General features: G+C 41.6%; 2 protein-coding genes across 8 annotated transcripts; one reads left to right on the top strand and one right to left on the bottom strand.

The window, feature by feature from the left end:
* Positions 1-656: 656 nt before the first annotated feature.
* On the top strand, positions 657-4,813 carry zgc:158260 (uncharacterized protein LOC571389 homolog). The gene is made up of 5 exons (XM_034541704.1): positions 657-744; positions 3,073-3,427; positions 3,518-3,638; positions 3,768-4,033; positions 4,136-4,813. The coding sequence occupies exons 1-5, from the start codon at positions 710-712 to the stop codon at positions 4,244-4,246; spliced, it is 888 nt and encodes a 295-aa protein (XP_034397595.1). The 5' UTR covers positions 657-709; the 3' UTR covers positions 4,247-4,813.
* Positions 4,814-4,857: 44 nt separating this feature from the next.
* LOC117736387 (coiled-coil domain-containing protein 158-like) lies at positions 4,858-14,153 on the bottom strand. 7 transcript variants are annotated; one of them, XM_034541692.1, is made up of 24 exons: positions 14,005-14,153; positions 13,681-13,829; positions 13,530-13,587; positions 13,027-13,172; positions 12,555-12,730; positions 12,325-12,434; positions 11,919-12,243; positions 11,770-11,828; positions 11,259-11,369; positions 11,065-11,146; positions 10,713-10,832; positions 10,302-10,400; positions 9,914-10,120; positions 9,637-9,805; positions 8,810-8,962; positions 8,539-8,651; positions 7,802-7,960; positions 7,141-7,233; positions 6,821-6,943; positions 6,340-6,464; positions 6,001-6,063; positions 5,748-5,815; positions 5,314-5,468; positions 4,858-4,923 (listed from the first exon to the last, which is right to left on the bottom strand). In XM_034541692.1, exons 2-23 carry the CDS (start codon positions 13,793-13,795, stop codon positions 5,353-5,355), a joined length of 2,790 nt encoding a protein of 929 aa, XP_034397583.1. In that variant the 5' UTR covers positions 13,796-13,829; positions 14,005-14,153; the 3' UTR covers positions 4,858-4,923; positions 5,314-5,352. The 7 variants fall into 7 exon arrangements, with proteins under 7 accessions (XP_034397583.1, XP_034397587.1, XP_034397585.1 ...); XM_034541696.1 differs by having other exon boundaries at positions 6,001-6,060; XM_034541694.1 differs by having other exon boundaries at positions 11,770-11,825.
* Positions 14,154-14,163: the final 10 nt, after the last annotated feature.

Below are 14,163 nucleotides of genomic sequence, written 5' to 3'. Positions count from 1 at the left end.
TACTATTGCTTATTAAAAGGCTTATGATCATGGTAGCATGGTGCTGTGGTACAGGCTGGCATAACCTGAACTGCGAATGATCTAACAAGGAGAGCCCCCTAGTGCTCAACTAAAACATATTTTAACTCATTAAATGACAATAACTTGTACTTTATAAAAGTGCTTCTGACTTGACTATACAGTGGGATGAGGTGAACAAGCGCACCTAAAAGTATAGATGCCAATAGCACTATAATGTCAAAGGGCACATAACTGACACTCAAACAGCACAGCAGCTGTAACCACATAGTTAAACCCTCTATAAATACACCCAATGCTATATAAGTGGTCATCACCACTCATTCCCTATTTATTTAAAGTCTGCACATAGAAGCACACCGGAGGAGGAACATTGATATGAAGTGAAACATCTATTTCAGGTGTATTTCTTAAACAAAATGTTTAATTATGACTTGATAATACTGGTCGACCGTAGCAGAGACATGTTCATGCATTTAATTTAATGTAAGAAGAAAAAAAAAGATTATTTAATTTCCCTCCTTGACTTGAACCTCTGCCGTCGCCATAGTCACCGAGTAACAAACACGTGTAACTCGGAGCGAGTCGCGAGCCTGATTTTGGGAGACACACACGTGACGCCATCGAAGTTTACGTGGAGTTTTTTGTTTGTTTTCAACAACCTTATTATTAAATTAAATGATATTAAGGGATGGAGAGAGAAAACGCGAGGCCCGTTTTCCCGTGGTAAGTGAAGCTCACACGAACAGCTGGTGGTCGCGTTACCATTGTGTGCCACTTTCTACTCTCTAACGTTGACGTCACTCCAACTATTGTTCTTTTTTTGCTATTTGATAGGCTTATTGATAGCCAATAACGACAGCATGAACATGATGTAATGCATTAATTATAATCCAGTCATATCATATATGATTCTGAAATGGGCCGTTATGAGTTACTAAACCACGAGGCCCATAGTTTTAACCATGTAGTACTTCCACTGATGTAGACCAGTAGTGGGGACCAGTACTTAGAGGTATTTTTGATAGTACCGCAATGTAAAATATCTCAAATTCCTGCATTGAAAATGTTTAGGATTAGGATTAGTAATATCTTAATGTATTCATACAAGACCATGAAAGGCCTTTGGTCACACTGCAGGCTAAAGTTTTACTAAGATCTTACATACAACAACGGCGTAAACAGCACAAATCACATTGAATCTAATCTTTTTTTATTCTGCTTTGGCCTTTGGTCTTAAATCAGATACACGTCTGAATTTTGCAATGCTACCTCTACACACACCCCTGTAAAGAAGTAGCAGCCGTTACTCCACAAAAAGACATGTAAACATAATTTATGTGTCATCACTGTCGTCATCATCAACTTGTATATGAAACCGTAAACACTGGCCTCCGTGGTTACTTCCCCAATGTGCTGCATGTGACACCTTTATCATTGTCTTTTGCGCATGAGGGTCAGTTGAGGAGCGTGACCAGTTCACACTGGAATCTGATGTGAGCCAATTAAAGAAATTATGTGATCAGCCAGATCTGAGCAATAAATCAGAATTGAGCACTCAGGCTTGCAGCGTGAACACAGCCGCAGCTAATTATTACTACTCTGGGTACTTTTTTTTGCCAGTTTCATCTATGACATTGCATCACATTAACAAAAAAACAACTCATTATGGTTGTATGACAAATGTGTCTTTTGCTTGAGGATGAATTATAGTGTTTGTTTAAATGTGATGGCTCTTCACTCTCAACATTCATAGCTGTTGTTCACCTGAACTGCACCAGTCTGAGGACGGAACAAATAGGCGGCGATGAGGGAAGGTGAGAAATACTTAGAATTCAGAGGAGGAGGCAGAAAGACAAACATGTTACTGTACATCATTTAAAATAGTCACTGAGCTAATTCATTTAGACAATACAGTATGCGTGAGTTCAATCTCTTTAAGGTTAAATACCTCTGAGGTGGTTCCTGAATGATATAACAGCCATTATCAGCCTGCTGTCAAGTAGAGAGTCAAAGAGACTAGGATTACAAAAATACACTCCTATTTTAAACGTGTCAAAAGTACTAAGAGGACAAAATAAATATGCAATGCGGATCAGAACTTTGAGACAGAATTAAGTCTCACCAAGAACATCAGACTTGTGTGTAACATAACCTGCGATGTCCTAAAACACCCCAAAATGTGAAAGAGATGGATACCTTGGTGTAAATATTGTAGAAACATTTCCAATTGATATTACCTCAGCTATATATCGTCATTTTACTTCATGGTGAAAATCCTATTCTCCTAAACATAAGCATCTCAGAAATTCTGTAACATATGTATTAATGATGAAAAAAAACAAAAAAGTTGGATATGGTTTGCAGCTAATACAATAGACGTGAAACTAATAGCATCTTTCTGAAGGGAAACTATACGAGCTGGTGGAAACAGGTAAAAAGGGAAGCGCAGAGGACAAACTGCACTGTGATGCTGTAAAATATAATATCACCAATAACTACAGGCCTGTCTAAGTAGAGATATATTAACATTCAACTGTTTGTTTTTACCAGATTCTACCTTCTTTGGGATCCCAACAGAATAAACCCAGTTATGAAACAACTCCAAGAGCCCACGCGTTAAAGTAGCCTGAATTATCAGAGAATATTAATATTACCGTCTCCTATTCCGGCAGCGATATGACACTCTGAGTGTCCAACTGGCATCAAGGAGGATGTAAAAAGAGAGCGACTCGGAGAGCAACGGACATGTGGTTGAAATGCACAAACGTGCATGCAAACATTCATTTTAACAGTGTGTGACGGATGGAAATTCATTATTCTTACGGAAACTATAACGGTGGTGCTCAGCAGCAATTATAGTGACATTATTACACTGTCTGCCATTTTTGTCTGGTATAATATCCCCGTGACGAGGCCATACTCCTCCATGATACTTAGTACAGAAAGTTTACTTACAAAGTACCCTTGTTCATCATTCTCTTCATCATATTTAAGTATCTGAAACGGCTTTATAACATTAATAAAGTTCTTATTTTCTCTGTTAATCCTCAGGTACAAGGAGAGGTTGCAGACCAAGTATCTTAAGGCCCCGGCAAACAGGAATTCCTCGGTCGGCACGTGTTCCCGTTTTGCGTCCGTGAGCCTCGATGACTTCAGTGATTGCTCGTCAGTCTTCTCCGGAGACAGGGGAGGTGTCTCGCCGGTCATTTTCCACGACGCTCCAAAACACAACGCCACCAACTCCGGTCAAAAGCCGAGAAAGTGCACTTCCAAAGAGCACGCTTGCTTTTCAAAGCAGATGATCCGAAAGCAGATGCGCAGAGAACACGTGGCCGCCGTGGAGAAGGAACTCAAACAGCATCCTCTGGCTATGTTCCCGCACTACAAGGATCACATGACCCCGGAGGTAAGTGGAGATGACGGCAGTCTGGACTACTATGTGAAGAGTGTGTCCCGTGTTAAATCAGATTCAAAGGGTGTCTTTATTCCTCCACAGTTATTTGATGAGGTGGTATCCATTTTGGACCCGGACATGAGCGTAAGCGGCGCCTCAGGCCTTCCTACGGCGCCAGGTGACCACGCGGAGGAGGAAAATGAAGAAAACCACACAGAGCCAAGTAAGGAAGACGTGAACAGAGCAACACACAGAACGCCTGCTGATAAAAATGCAAGTAAACTGGCAATTTGATGGGTAGTATCAATATTATCTTAATAAGGCCACACGTTACTTCTCAATCGTTGTAAAGCAGCCACGGTGACCAGAGACCCTCGTATTCTACACAAGAACGGAGACGGTATCAAAAAGGGCCGGACGGTGAAAGGGAATCCACTGAAAGGGAATCCACTAAAAGGGAATCCACTGAAAGGGAATCCACTAAAAGGGAATCCACTGAAAGGGAATCCACTAAAAGGGAATCCACTGAAAGGGAATCCACTAAAAGGGAATCCATTGGGCACCCACAGGGACATGAAAGTACCCGCCAAACCTTCCGGCAGGCGGTTTTCCTTTCCGGTAAGTTTTCGGACACAAAAGGAACTGATTGTCATACCTAACGCAAGAAGCAATACAGTGTTGAAAATGACGACACGTTGGACTTTCCTTTGACTCTTGCAGGACAAAAAGACCAATGTGAGCGAATATGCAATTATTGGCGTTCAAGACACTTCATCGCCATCTTTCCCCACTGAGGTGGAAGAAGTAAAGACTTCCTCGGGCCAAGAATGAAATCCTGTCACGGGCCCCAAAGTCTCTTTATTATTGATGGCTTTGTATGATAAAAATCCAAGAACACATACAGTTAGAGACCCACGCAACACGCCCAAGGAGCTTTAGTTATGACCAGTCACATGACGAGATGAGGACGATGTGAAACCTTTGGTTTGATGACTGAACGAGGAGCTGAAACAGATGAAACCGTAGTAGCTATGAGGAGTTATGTAATCCACAATGTACGAAGGCTAAAAAGGCAAGAAGGGATTTCACAAGACCTGCATGTGTTTCACAGCATTTGTATATCGGAAACGCTCTTTAAAGCCACACTGCAACGAAGAAAGCAAAAGGAGAAGTGTCTTAAATGTGTTTCGGTATACGAGGTGACATTAAGGACGCTGAAGCTCTGTGTGCACGTTTAATGGAACTTAACTTGAACATCCAATAAAGATGCGACGGTCTTATTTGTATCAAGCTTGTCATACTGTTCTGTGTGCACCACCAAATATTCAAATATACGATACAGATTTTGTTTGTTTTTCGGCATGATTACTGGTGTTAATTAACAACTCAAACACATGAATAAAGAAACCCTATATTTAAACAATGAATTACAAAGCTACACCTGTGCGGGGATTTCATTTATTGATAACTTCCTCTGGGGAGCCTTCACAATTGGAAAAAGGAGCTTTCTGAAAGACAAAAAAGAAAATGGGTTATAGATTATTTAATTCATTCTGAGGAATAGCATTACAGAGATTTTGATGGAACAAATACATTTTACACAATCTGATGAAAAGTCTGTGAAGCCTGAGAGCTGCTGAAGGATAATTGAACACAGAACTTTACTATTACTGAAATGGATGTTGTCGCCTCGTTACATCCTGACACACCGAGCTGAGCCACAGCTGATGGAATCATTAGTGAGGAATTGTCTCTGCTTTAAAGTTCTGGACTTCTCTGTGAATGTTGTTTAGCTTTCCCTCTTTTAATATACAGTTTGATATATAAATGATATCTTGAAGAAACGCCGCCCAATGACTCAGACTGTGTGTATTTGATACACAATACTAACAACTTACTGGTGAGAAGGGCCTCGGGAGTTAGTGTCGCCGTCACTGTCAGCTGTTTGGGTCAGAGGTCAGCAAGGAGTAGACGGGTGACCTGCGGCCCAGAGCGAGCAGCTGTGGGGAGGAAGCGAACCTCACTGCAGTCGCTGGTCTTGAGATTACACAACCTAGAAAAGTTCAAATGTATATGTTAGAGAATTGACTAAAAGACACAATTTGTTGTATATAGTCTGTCTATTGAATATAAGGCTTCAACTAATTATTTTGTTATTTATTGATTAATCTGCTGAAGAAAAAAAACAGGAAATCCTCACGAGAATAGTCGCCATATTTGCTTAAAAATAGGTAAACTAATTAAATGTGAGTTTTAATTAATTTAATTGTATTGTGTGGCAGATGCACACTGCATTCATAAAAAGGGGTGAAAAACAGAAACAGAAACTCACTCTCACAGCAGGATTTGTTGCTGGTCATTTTTCCGTTGAGCTCGGCTGCTTTCGGGAAATGCGGCTCGCTGTACACAAACAGACACACGCGCATTACATCACGTGTACAAAGCCTGTGGCACCGTGCATGCTGCAGGAGGGGTAAAAGGTCACGGGGAAGATGGTGCGAGCGTCTCCGAGCCTCGAGACAAAACATAAACATAAAAGAAAAAAAGACGACACCGAGTCGGTTCGGTTCTGGCGAGCTCCCTACCTGCCGCAGGTTTTTCTTCTCAATCTGGAATCAGCTTTTACTTCTTCTGCTTTGTCAGTACTTCTGTGGGTGCAGGGGGAATATTAAAATATGGAGGGAGACATTAAACTTCGACGAGGTCAACAGCGTGTCTCTTTTTATGACATCGTACGGTAGAAATGGTGAAACACATCGTGGTAAATGAAGCCACTCGTGAATGGATCCCCTTCCTCCTCATCCTCCTCCGCTCCAAATGACTTCCTGCTTACTTAGTAGCGTCACATGATTATAATATGTGACCTAACCTAGCCTAAGAGCAAAGCTAATCCTCGCAGTGTGTGGGAACGGAGCCAGACGTACAATGCGGTTCTGTGCACTCTGTCGGGTGCAGACCTCCTCCTGTTATCCGTGTGTGGTCTGTGGTTCTCCGAAATCACTCCTCGCAGATCTCTGACGAGGGACCTGAGCTCCCAGGCACGGCACTCCTGCCGGAAGAGGGAGAGGAGAGAGAAAGATACCAATGCACTGCTTAGGTGATGTTATTATTATGTAGAGGTGGACCGATTAGTTTGAGTTTGAACAGAGAACCCAGGGAATACAAGACAATCGCACACATTTCACTTAAAGATAGCACAAAACCAATCAGTGTTTCACTGCTTGGGTGAAATGATTTACAGCCGGGCTTCTCACTTTGGCACACGAATGTAATGCTTTGAATGTTTTTGAGTCAAAGGCAAAGCAGATGTGCTGAGCTTGTGTCTGTGCAGCCAAATAAACAACACGCACTTGATGGGCTGGAACCGTAGGAGATAGGCGGAATATGAGGAGTTCCTGACCGTACCGTGATCTGGGTGTTGGAGGCGTGCTGGGAGGCGGGTGGGGCGGTGAGTGCAGATGGGGACGGGGAGTCCAGGTCAGATGGAGGTACATTCAGAGCTGTGTGCAAATTTTGACCTTGGAGCTCCTATTGAAAGGACACAATTGGTTGTTACTCAAGATTTGTCGATAAAGACATTACTATCAAACATGCATGACAAAGTAAAGCTTAGCATAAAGAATTTAAACTAAACAAGGGTAAATTGTTACATACATAGGCAGAGTATAAGTGGATAAGCCCTATGCCTTCTTACTAAAAGACTCTTTGTCCCTAATCAGCTCTACCTTCAAGTCCAGGGCATGTTGGAGTTTCAGACGGAAGAAGTCCTGCTCCTTCAGCTGGAAGAAGTCTTGACAGTCTGCAAAGCTCTCCGTCATCTTCGGGAAGATACAGAGAATTTGAAGCAATAACACAGTGATGGACACAAATAGAGACAGAACAGGAAAGATGATACGGTTCTTTATTTACCTAAAAATATAAACATTTTGGTTTTGTTCCAGAGTGAGATGATAACTGTTTGGAGAGTGACGGATAGAAAACCGCACGATATTAAATGATAGTAATTCTCAGGGAAATAAACAAATTAACATGAGCAGTTTTTTGGACACCCTTTTTTTAAAAAACTCTTTTCATATGTATCTGTTTTTGGGGGCATTTGATGTATTTATTACATAGTGGACAGTAAATGAGGAATGAAATGGAGCAGAAACTCACGGGCCAAACACAAACCAAAGATGTTGCAGTTCATGGTCAACACTTCATTGTTGAAAACTATCAAGATGTTTTTTTTTTTAATAAAAACTGGTTTGGACTCAAAACTTTAGATGTGTTTTATGTATATTATGTCTGTCACAATCATATCCAGGCTTCTCTTAACACCAAATCAACATTTGGCTGTAATTTACTGACGAGAAGAAAGACTTTCAAAGTACACATGAGCATCACCGTGTGAAGGATTGCCTCCAGCTGGCCGATCCACTCCCTCAACTGTTTATCTTTGGAGCGGAGGGCCTCCAGCTCATTGCCAAGTTGTCTCTTCTCCTCCCTGATGAAGGTAAGAGCCTGCAGCTGCCGCTGGTTCTCCAGGCTCTGGTAGTGCTTCTCCTGGATAGGATAAAAAGAAGAGGGTGGGTACATAGGATATTTTTGTATATGTTGGTGCCCTGTCTAGATGTGATATGTATATGTCATTTAATATACTTTTTTCTTTTTTAAATAGCAGATTTTGCGAATTCACATCACTGTCTTTTGCATGCAAAAAGTGGGATTAATTGTTTTCTATTCTATTTTAGGATGGGGAGGGTCAACAGAAAAATCAAACAAATGCTGACATACACATTATTCTGTGGGACTGTGTTCCAGTAGAGCAATTTGGTGTCCCAGAAATACAAAAATAAAATGTTTCGAAATGTCCCCAAAGACTTCATAGTGCCTGAACTCGCTCAGATGAAGTCACTCCGGTTGGGTCACTCCTCACTGTTTCGAGTCGGAGCCAGGTGCGTATTTTGGAAGATTTTCAAAAGTAGTTTATAAATTAATTTCTTAAATAATAGTCATTTTTATTGTTGTTATCAATTAGAGACATATGGATCTCGATGAGCTGAATGGCTAACTTGGAGAGAGTCATCTCTCCAGATATCTGAATGATCTACAGAAACGCTGGTACATTGCATTTTTTTTACCTGGTACATCTTGTCCTTATTCTCTTCTAAATATTGGATTTTGCACTGCAGGGAGTCGACCTGCTCTCTCCTGGCAGTGATCTCCTTCTGCATGTCCATGGCTACTTGGAGGCCTGGGAAAAAATATATATATTTTAATTAAGAATACAAAAAGAGGTCAATACTAACGGTATAAGAAAATATATATACAAAATAATAAGGCACAACACATTTGAGAATGTTTCTTTGTACACTAAATGTTTAATTAAGTGTATTATGTCATGAATCTTACCGTGTCCGTCAGCTCCTTTCAGGGTCCTCAGGGTGCATCTGAACTGGTCCAGCTCGTCATGGGTGTTCCTTAGCTGACTCTGAAGCTTCAGCACCGCACCCTTGTGCTCCTCATTCTTGCAGCTGTGGAGCTGCCGCAGCTCCTCGTGCTCCTCTGAAATGGTGCCCGCACAAACACATGGATCAGATCCACAGAGTGAAACGCACTTAACACACACAGCAATGGAAGGGCTTGGCTGACAGTGAAAATATACGGAACAAGGTTCTTTGTTTTCCTAACCCAGCAGGACAAGAAGAAGAGAGCAGATCTCTTTCTAGGAAAACTCCTGGTGAATGAAAAGGCCCGCCGCGTACACTCGTCTGCGGTCCAGAGGTAACATGTGATATGATGTAAGTCCACATTAATTAATTAAAGACTCATACCTTATGTGAATCACAGACTTTCCATTGTTTATTCATGAACTAAATCAGACATACAATGTTTTAATTTATATGAATTGTGAGGCCATGTTTTTTAAATATTTGTATACTATGTTTATAATCATGAGGCTGTGTGCATATATTTATCTAATTGTTGGACTAGGACACTATATGTATTGTGCTGTGAGATACTGCTGGGTGTGAATACATATAGGAAAGTCTGCTTTGTTGATAATCCCACGAGGTCACGTTAACAACCGGACACGACAAATATTTATTCATTCATTTAGTCATTCATTATCATAGTAAGGGAAACGTAGCTCAGTTTGTTTTCACAACCATAGTGTTGTTTATGTGATGGATATTGGTCTTAAGTGTGGCGATACACATCGGTAAAGCTCAACTCACTCGTGAGGGTGAGTAACTGCAAGCACTGGATGTCCATCTGGATGGTGAGCTGCTGGTTCTCCAGAGTTTCCTCCTGGACACGCAGTCTTTGTTCAGCCTCAGAGGTCTGGAGCTGCAGCCTGTCCTGCTCCGCAGCAGCCAGGTCGGACTTGTGCCGGTCCAACTCGGCCTATACAGCATGTGGCACAAGAGCAAAGAAGAGAGACAAAGAGCGGGAGGTTAGTGATGGGGTATTGAAGTCAATAAGAAGAATAAATTAAATGGCCGCGCTCCTGACCCTGAGCTCCTGAATCTCCAGCTTGTGCTGGTTTAGCTGGTTTCTGAGAAGGCTGTTCTCCTGGTGAAGGTCGTTGATGGTGCTGTTGTGCATCTGTAAGCTGCTCTCCATCATCTTCTCTCGTTCATCCAGCTTAAGCCTCAGTGTTTCTCCTTCTGCAAGCAGAGTCTGGCATCGGCTTTGAGCCTCTTCCAACCTGGCAAGATGCTGGAAAAATCAGTTAAGTACAATGAGCTATCAAAATGAACACAGTCCCTGGATCATGGTTTATATATATATATATATATATATATATATATATATATATATATATATATAAATGGTTGTATTATTAACCAAGACTAAAAATAATAATAATAATAATACGTGATCTCCATTAGAACATTACGTGCTGGGCTTCATGCCGGCAGAGCTGGAGTTCCTTCTTTTTCTCCTCCAGGAGTTCCTGGGATGTCTCCCCCTCCTGAGCCCTCTGCTCCAGCAGGGCCTGTAGGCAATGTTCACATCGAGGTTAGGAGATGTAAACTACCTACTGACAATAAGCTTCATCTATAACCAATGTATGGCCACCAGTTCGTGCAGCATCAGTAATGGCAATGGAACGGGCAATATTCAATAATTCATAACCCCCACCTGAGCCTGGCACTCCTCGTTGACACTAGTGTCTTAAACTGTTTTACCAGCAGATTACACACCTTGTTCTCGGTGTTGCATCATAATGTACCGACTTTAAGTATCACTTTAATTACTTCACACAAAATTAACCCGGCACGTCAGTTTCCACGTTTTGCTGCTGCACCTTGAATTGGTCAAGCCGGGATCGGAGCTCCTCGGCTTGTTGTAGAGATCGCTCTCTCTCTCTCTGGGCGTCCAGCAGCTGGGACTGAGCCTGACTGAGCTGCAGCTCCAGACAACAAACCTACAATGTCACAAATCAAATCCAATTTAATTTAATTTAATTTAATTTAAGTTTTGATTCGGATAGAGGAGGCATCAGTTCCATCGGTTTTGCTTCTCCCCATTGAGTTTGTCTAATCTTCAAGCTACGGTGGTTTTATTGGTCTATACATCTAGTGAATGGCGGACAGCAGCCTCAGTATCTCATTGCTTACATTATATTATTCATAGTAATGTTGTACACTCTTCCTTACCTTATCTGTATGGCTGCAGAGAGTTGACTCCAGTTCACTGACTTGACACCGGTGCAGTAATGTCTGTCTCTCTGCAAGTTTCCTGGGATACAAGTGTATATATATTTCTGACATATACGTGAATTCATCATCCCTGATCATTTAGTAAAGTGGCCTTAGACTGAAAACACTCTCTGAAAAAACATTACACTTACTTTAGCTTCTCCAACTTGACGCTTAAGCTGAAGCTGTTGTTCTTTGATGAGATCAGTTTGTCAGTCAACAGCGCCATCTCCTGGCCAAGACTTTCAATCAGGTCTTCCATTCTAGAAGAGACCAATAAGAAGAGTGAACAAATCTGCTGTAGTATACATAATATACTTATGATATACAACGGCACACTGTGGCTTTTAGCATAAAAAAATTGGAAGGAATAAAGTAATACAAAAAACACTGTAATTCGTTGTACAGTGTGTATTCTAATAGGCCGACAACCCACACTATGTTCAATTACTATTCTTCTTACTAAAATTAGATTAGAACTTAACCCAACGATGTTTGTATTTATATTATATATGATAAAGAAAAGCAGACAATCTTCACATTTAAGAATCTAAGAAAATGTTTGTTTTTTGCTGGAAAAGTTACAGGGATTATTCATCTATAATCAAAACAGTTGCCGATTTATTTTCTGCCGATTATCGGATTTATCGCTGCAGCTCTTACCTTTCATTTTGCCTATTTTCTCCACCGCTTTCCTCACTCCACAGATGTTGCATTGACTGCTATGAAACAGAAAAACATATCAGACATAATAAGAGGAAAAGTATGGACAGGACACTGAATATGATCCATAACTGACTTCTCGTACTTACCGGAAAAGGTCTCTCCTGTAGCTTCTCTGACTCGTTGTTAGAGTCCTCAGTTAAACTAGCAGCCGGCGACAGCTGTCTTGAAGTAGTGGTGGCGTTAGGACTGGCGATGGCGCCGACTCTACATTGTGCCTCTTGAGACAACCGTGAGTACATCTCTTTTACATTTTGTTCCAATGTCTCTACTTTCCTGCCAAATGCCGACGCCTCGTCCTCGAGCTCCGCCTCCTGCAGCTTCTGCTCCTCGGTCCTTTTGGTGTCTTGGTGCTCCTCCAAGATTAACAGCATCTTTTCCATCTGCCCAACGTGTGTCCTTGAATCCTTCACTCTACAAATACAAAAATATGTGGGTCCAAGAGATTCAAAACACTTATTTACAAGAGTAACATTTTGTTATCAGTGTCTTCACCTGAGGTTGGACAGGACGTCCTTCTCATTCTGGACTTTGTGCCACTCAGCCTGCAGGTTCACGATGGCTTTGGTAAAACTGAATGTCTCTTGATCAGGTTGATCACATGTCTGTGTTTCAGAGGGTACAAATAATACATTACTTAGAGAAATCATTATACATTTAGTAATTCAGACAGCAGCAAACTAACAAGATTCATAGTTTGTAAAAAAAAAAAAAAAAGTATGAACCGTGTCAAGCTGCAAGTCCGACAGCAGTAGAACGCAGTCATCTATTGCATTTACCGATGCCTCCTTTCCAGGAGAGCCGAAATCCCCTTGGTTCATACTCTCCACATCACAGACCAGGTGCTGAGTCTCTGGCTGCTGGTGGGGGGAAGGAGTGGTGGAATCCTCCGGCGAAACATCTGCCAAAAGAGCAAAGGAAGTTTAAAATACACACAGTGTATGTTGTGAACGATATGGCTTGGTGAAACATGCCTTTTTGTAGCACTTACATGGGTGGAGCTTTTGCTAATATTGAATAATTGTTTTAATACTTTGCTTTCCAGTGTTTTCCCTAGCCATCTGTATACCTAGTCAGGTGATTTAGGTTTTAGAATAACTTTCGGCTTTGGTCATTGCATCATAACGTGGGTGTTGTTCTCATCTCGCTGTCTGCTTTAACTGAAACAATATGCTGTGTGACGCTGCTTGTACTCACAATAGTTACTGTGGTTGAGGCTGTTTCGTTCAGGTGAGCTGTGGATGCCGTATGAGTAGCCAAACCTCTCCAAGGTTATTTTGGTTTCGTTTTCCACCTCTTCCTGAAGCCTCTGTGTTTCCTTGGTGCGCCTGTCAAGGTCCTCGCTATCATTTTTGTTTTAAAAGGAAAGAAAATCGGCGGGATGGAGAGCATAACTCAGAGTCCTGTCATAGACTATTTAAAATGTCAAGTCGACAAATACAAGAAGGATCAGAGGTCAGTCTGCCATCATTGGGTTAGTGTTGACCAGTTTGTATTTGTATTTTGATCCTATTGTTCATGTTTTGTGTGTTTTAATAACTTTTATGTTGTCCCTTTGATTGTCTTTGTAGATACTTTTTTTTTTTAGCTAAAAAGCTATGGCTGCTGTTGAGTTGTAGATGGTAGTTCATCTTTAAATATCCAATGAGCAAACGGTTGCAAGGCATTTTGGTTTTGCATGGAGAGTTTTGTGTTCATACCTCAATTCATCCAGAGTCAGGCTGTTCAGTCTCAGCCGGGGGGAGGCGCCGCGGGTCTCTGGTGACAACAAGTTGTACCATTTTAAATCCGTTGAGCGAGATGGTTAACCTAACCTTATCTGACGTTAGTTAATAACTTTAGCTAACATACCCGTTGTAACGTTAGCTCCTTGTGCTAGTTGAGTCCGGGTCGGTGGAGATTCAAAGTGCAAGACGTGATTGTTGCTGGAAACCTGCGGGTCGGAGGGCCGAGACTCCGACGACATCTCTGCAGTTAAAGTTAGTTCGCTCGTAACCAACCTGTCGGTTGACGTTAAGTGAAGTCAACGTCTAACGCTTCACTTCAGCCAGTGAATTGTATTTGAAGGTAAAGCACGATCACCATGGAAACAGCTTCCGTATCTCACGTCGTGCTTTCATGATATAACGTTAAATTAATATAATTCGGTGTAACTAATTTGGTGATAATACTTACAATAGTTCACGTTGTTTGTAGTCCGATGTATTGTTCACTAAAGATGATTTAATTTAAAATTACAGCAAAAGTAACGTTAGCGCCCGACACTTTGAAATAATCCGCCAACACCCGCTTTCACCTCCCCGACTGTTGATGACACGACCACGCATGCGCGAC

The sequence above is a fragment of the Cyclopterus lumpus genome, chromosome 9, assembly GCF_009769545.1.
Source record: "Cyclopterus lumpus isolate fCycLum1 chromosome 9, fCycLum1.pri, whole genome shotgun sequence".
Lineage (NCBI taxonomy): Eukaryota > Metazoa > Chordata > Actinopteri > Perciformes > Cyclopteridae > Cyclopterus > Cyclopterus lumpus.
The sequence above is the reverse complement of the archived record's forward strand: the minus strand, read 5'-3'. Positions and strand labels throughout refer to the sequence as shown.

Bases quoted from the DNA above. Each gene is read 5' to 3' on its own strand.
- zgc:158260 (XM_034541704.1), top strand. From the start codon at position 710: ATGGAGAGAGAAAACGCGAGGCCCGTTTTCCCGTG. The intron at 3,428-3,517 runs GTAAGTGGAGAT...ATTCCTCCACAG, and splicing joins AGGATCACATGACCCCGGAG to TTATTTGATGAGGTGGTATC. The intron at 4,034-4,135 runs GTAAGTTTTCGG...TGACTCTTGCAG, and splicing joins GCAGGCGGTTTTCCTTTCCG to GACAAAAAGACCAATGTGAG.
- LOC117736387 (XM_034541692.1), bottom strand. From the start codon at position 13,795: ATGTCGTCGGAGTCTCGGCCCTCCGACCCGCAGGTTTCCAGCAACAAT. The intron at 8,963-9,636 runs GTGAGTTGAGCT...GCACCATTTCAG, and splicing joins GCAGTTACTCACCCTCACGA to AGGAGCACGAGGAGCTGCGG. The intron at 8,652-8,809 runs GTAAGATTCATG...ATTTTTTCCCAG, and splicing joins GAAAGGAGCTGACGGACACG to GCCTCCAAGTAGCCATGGAC.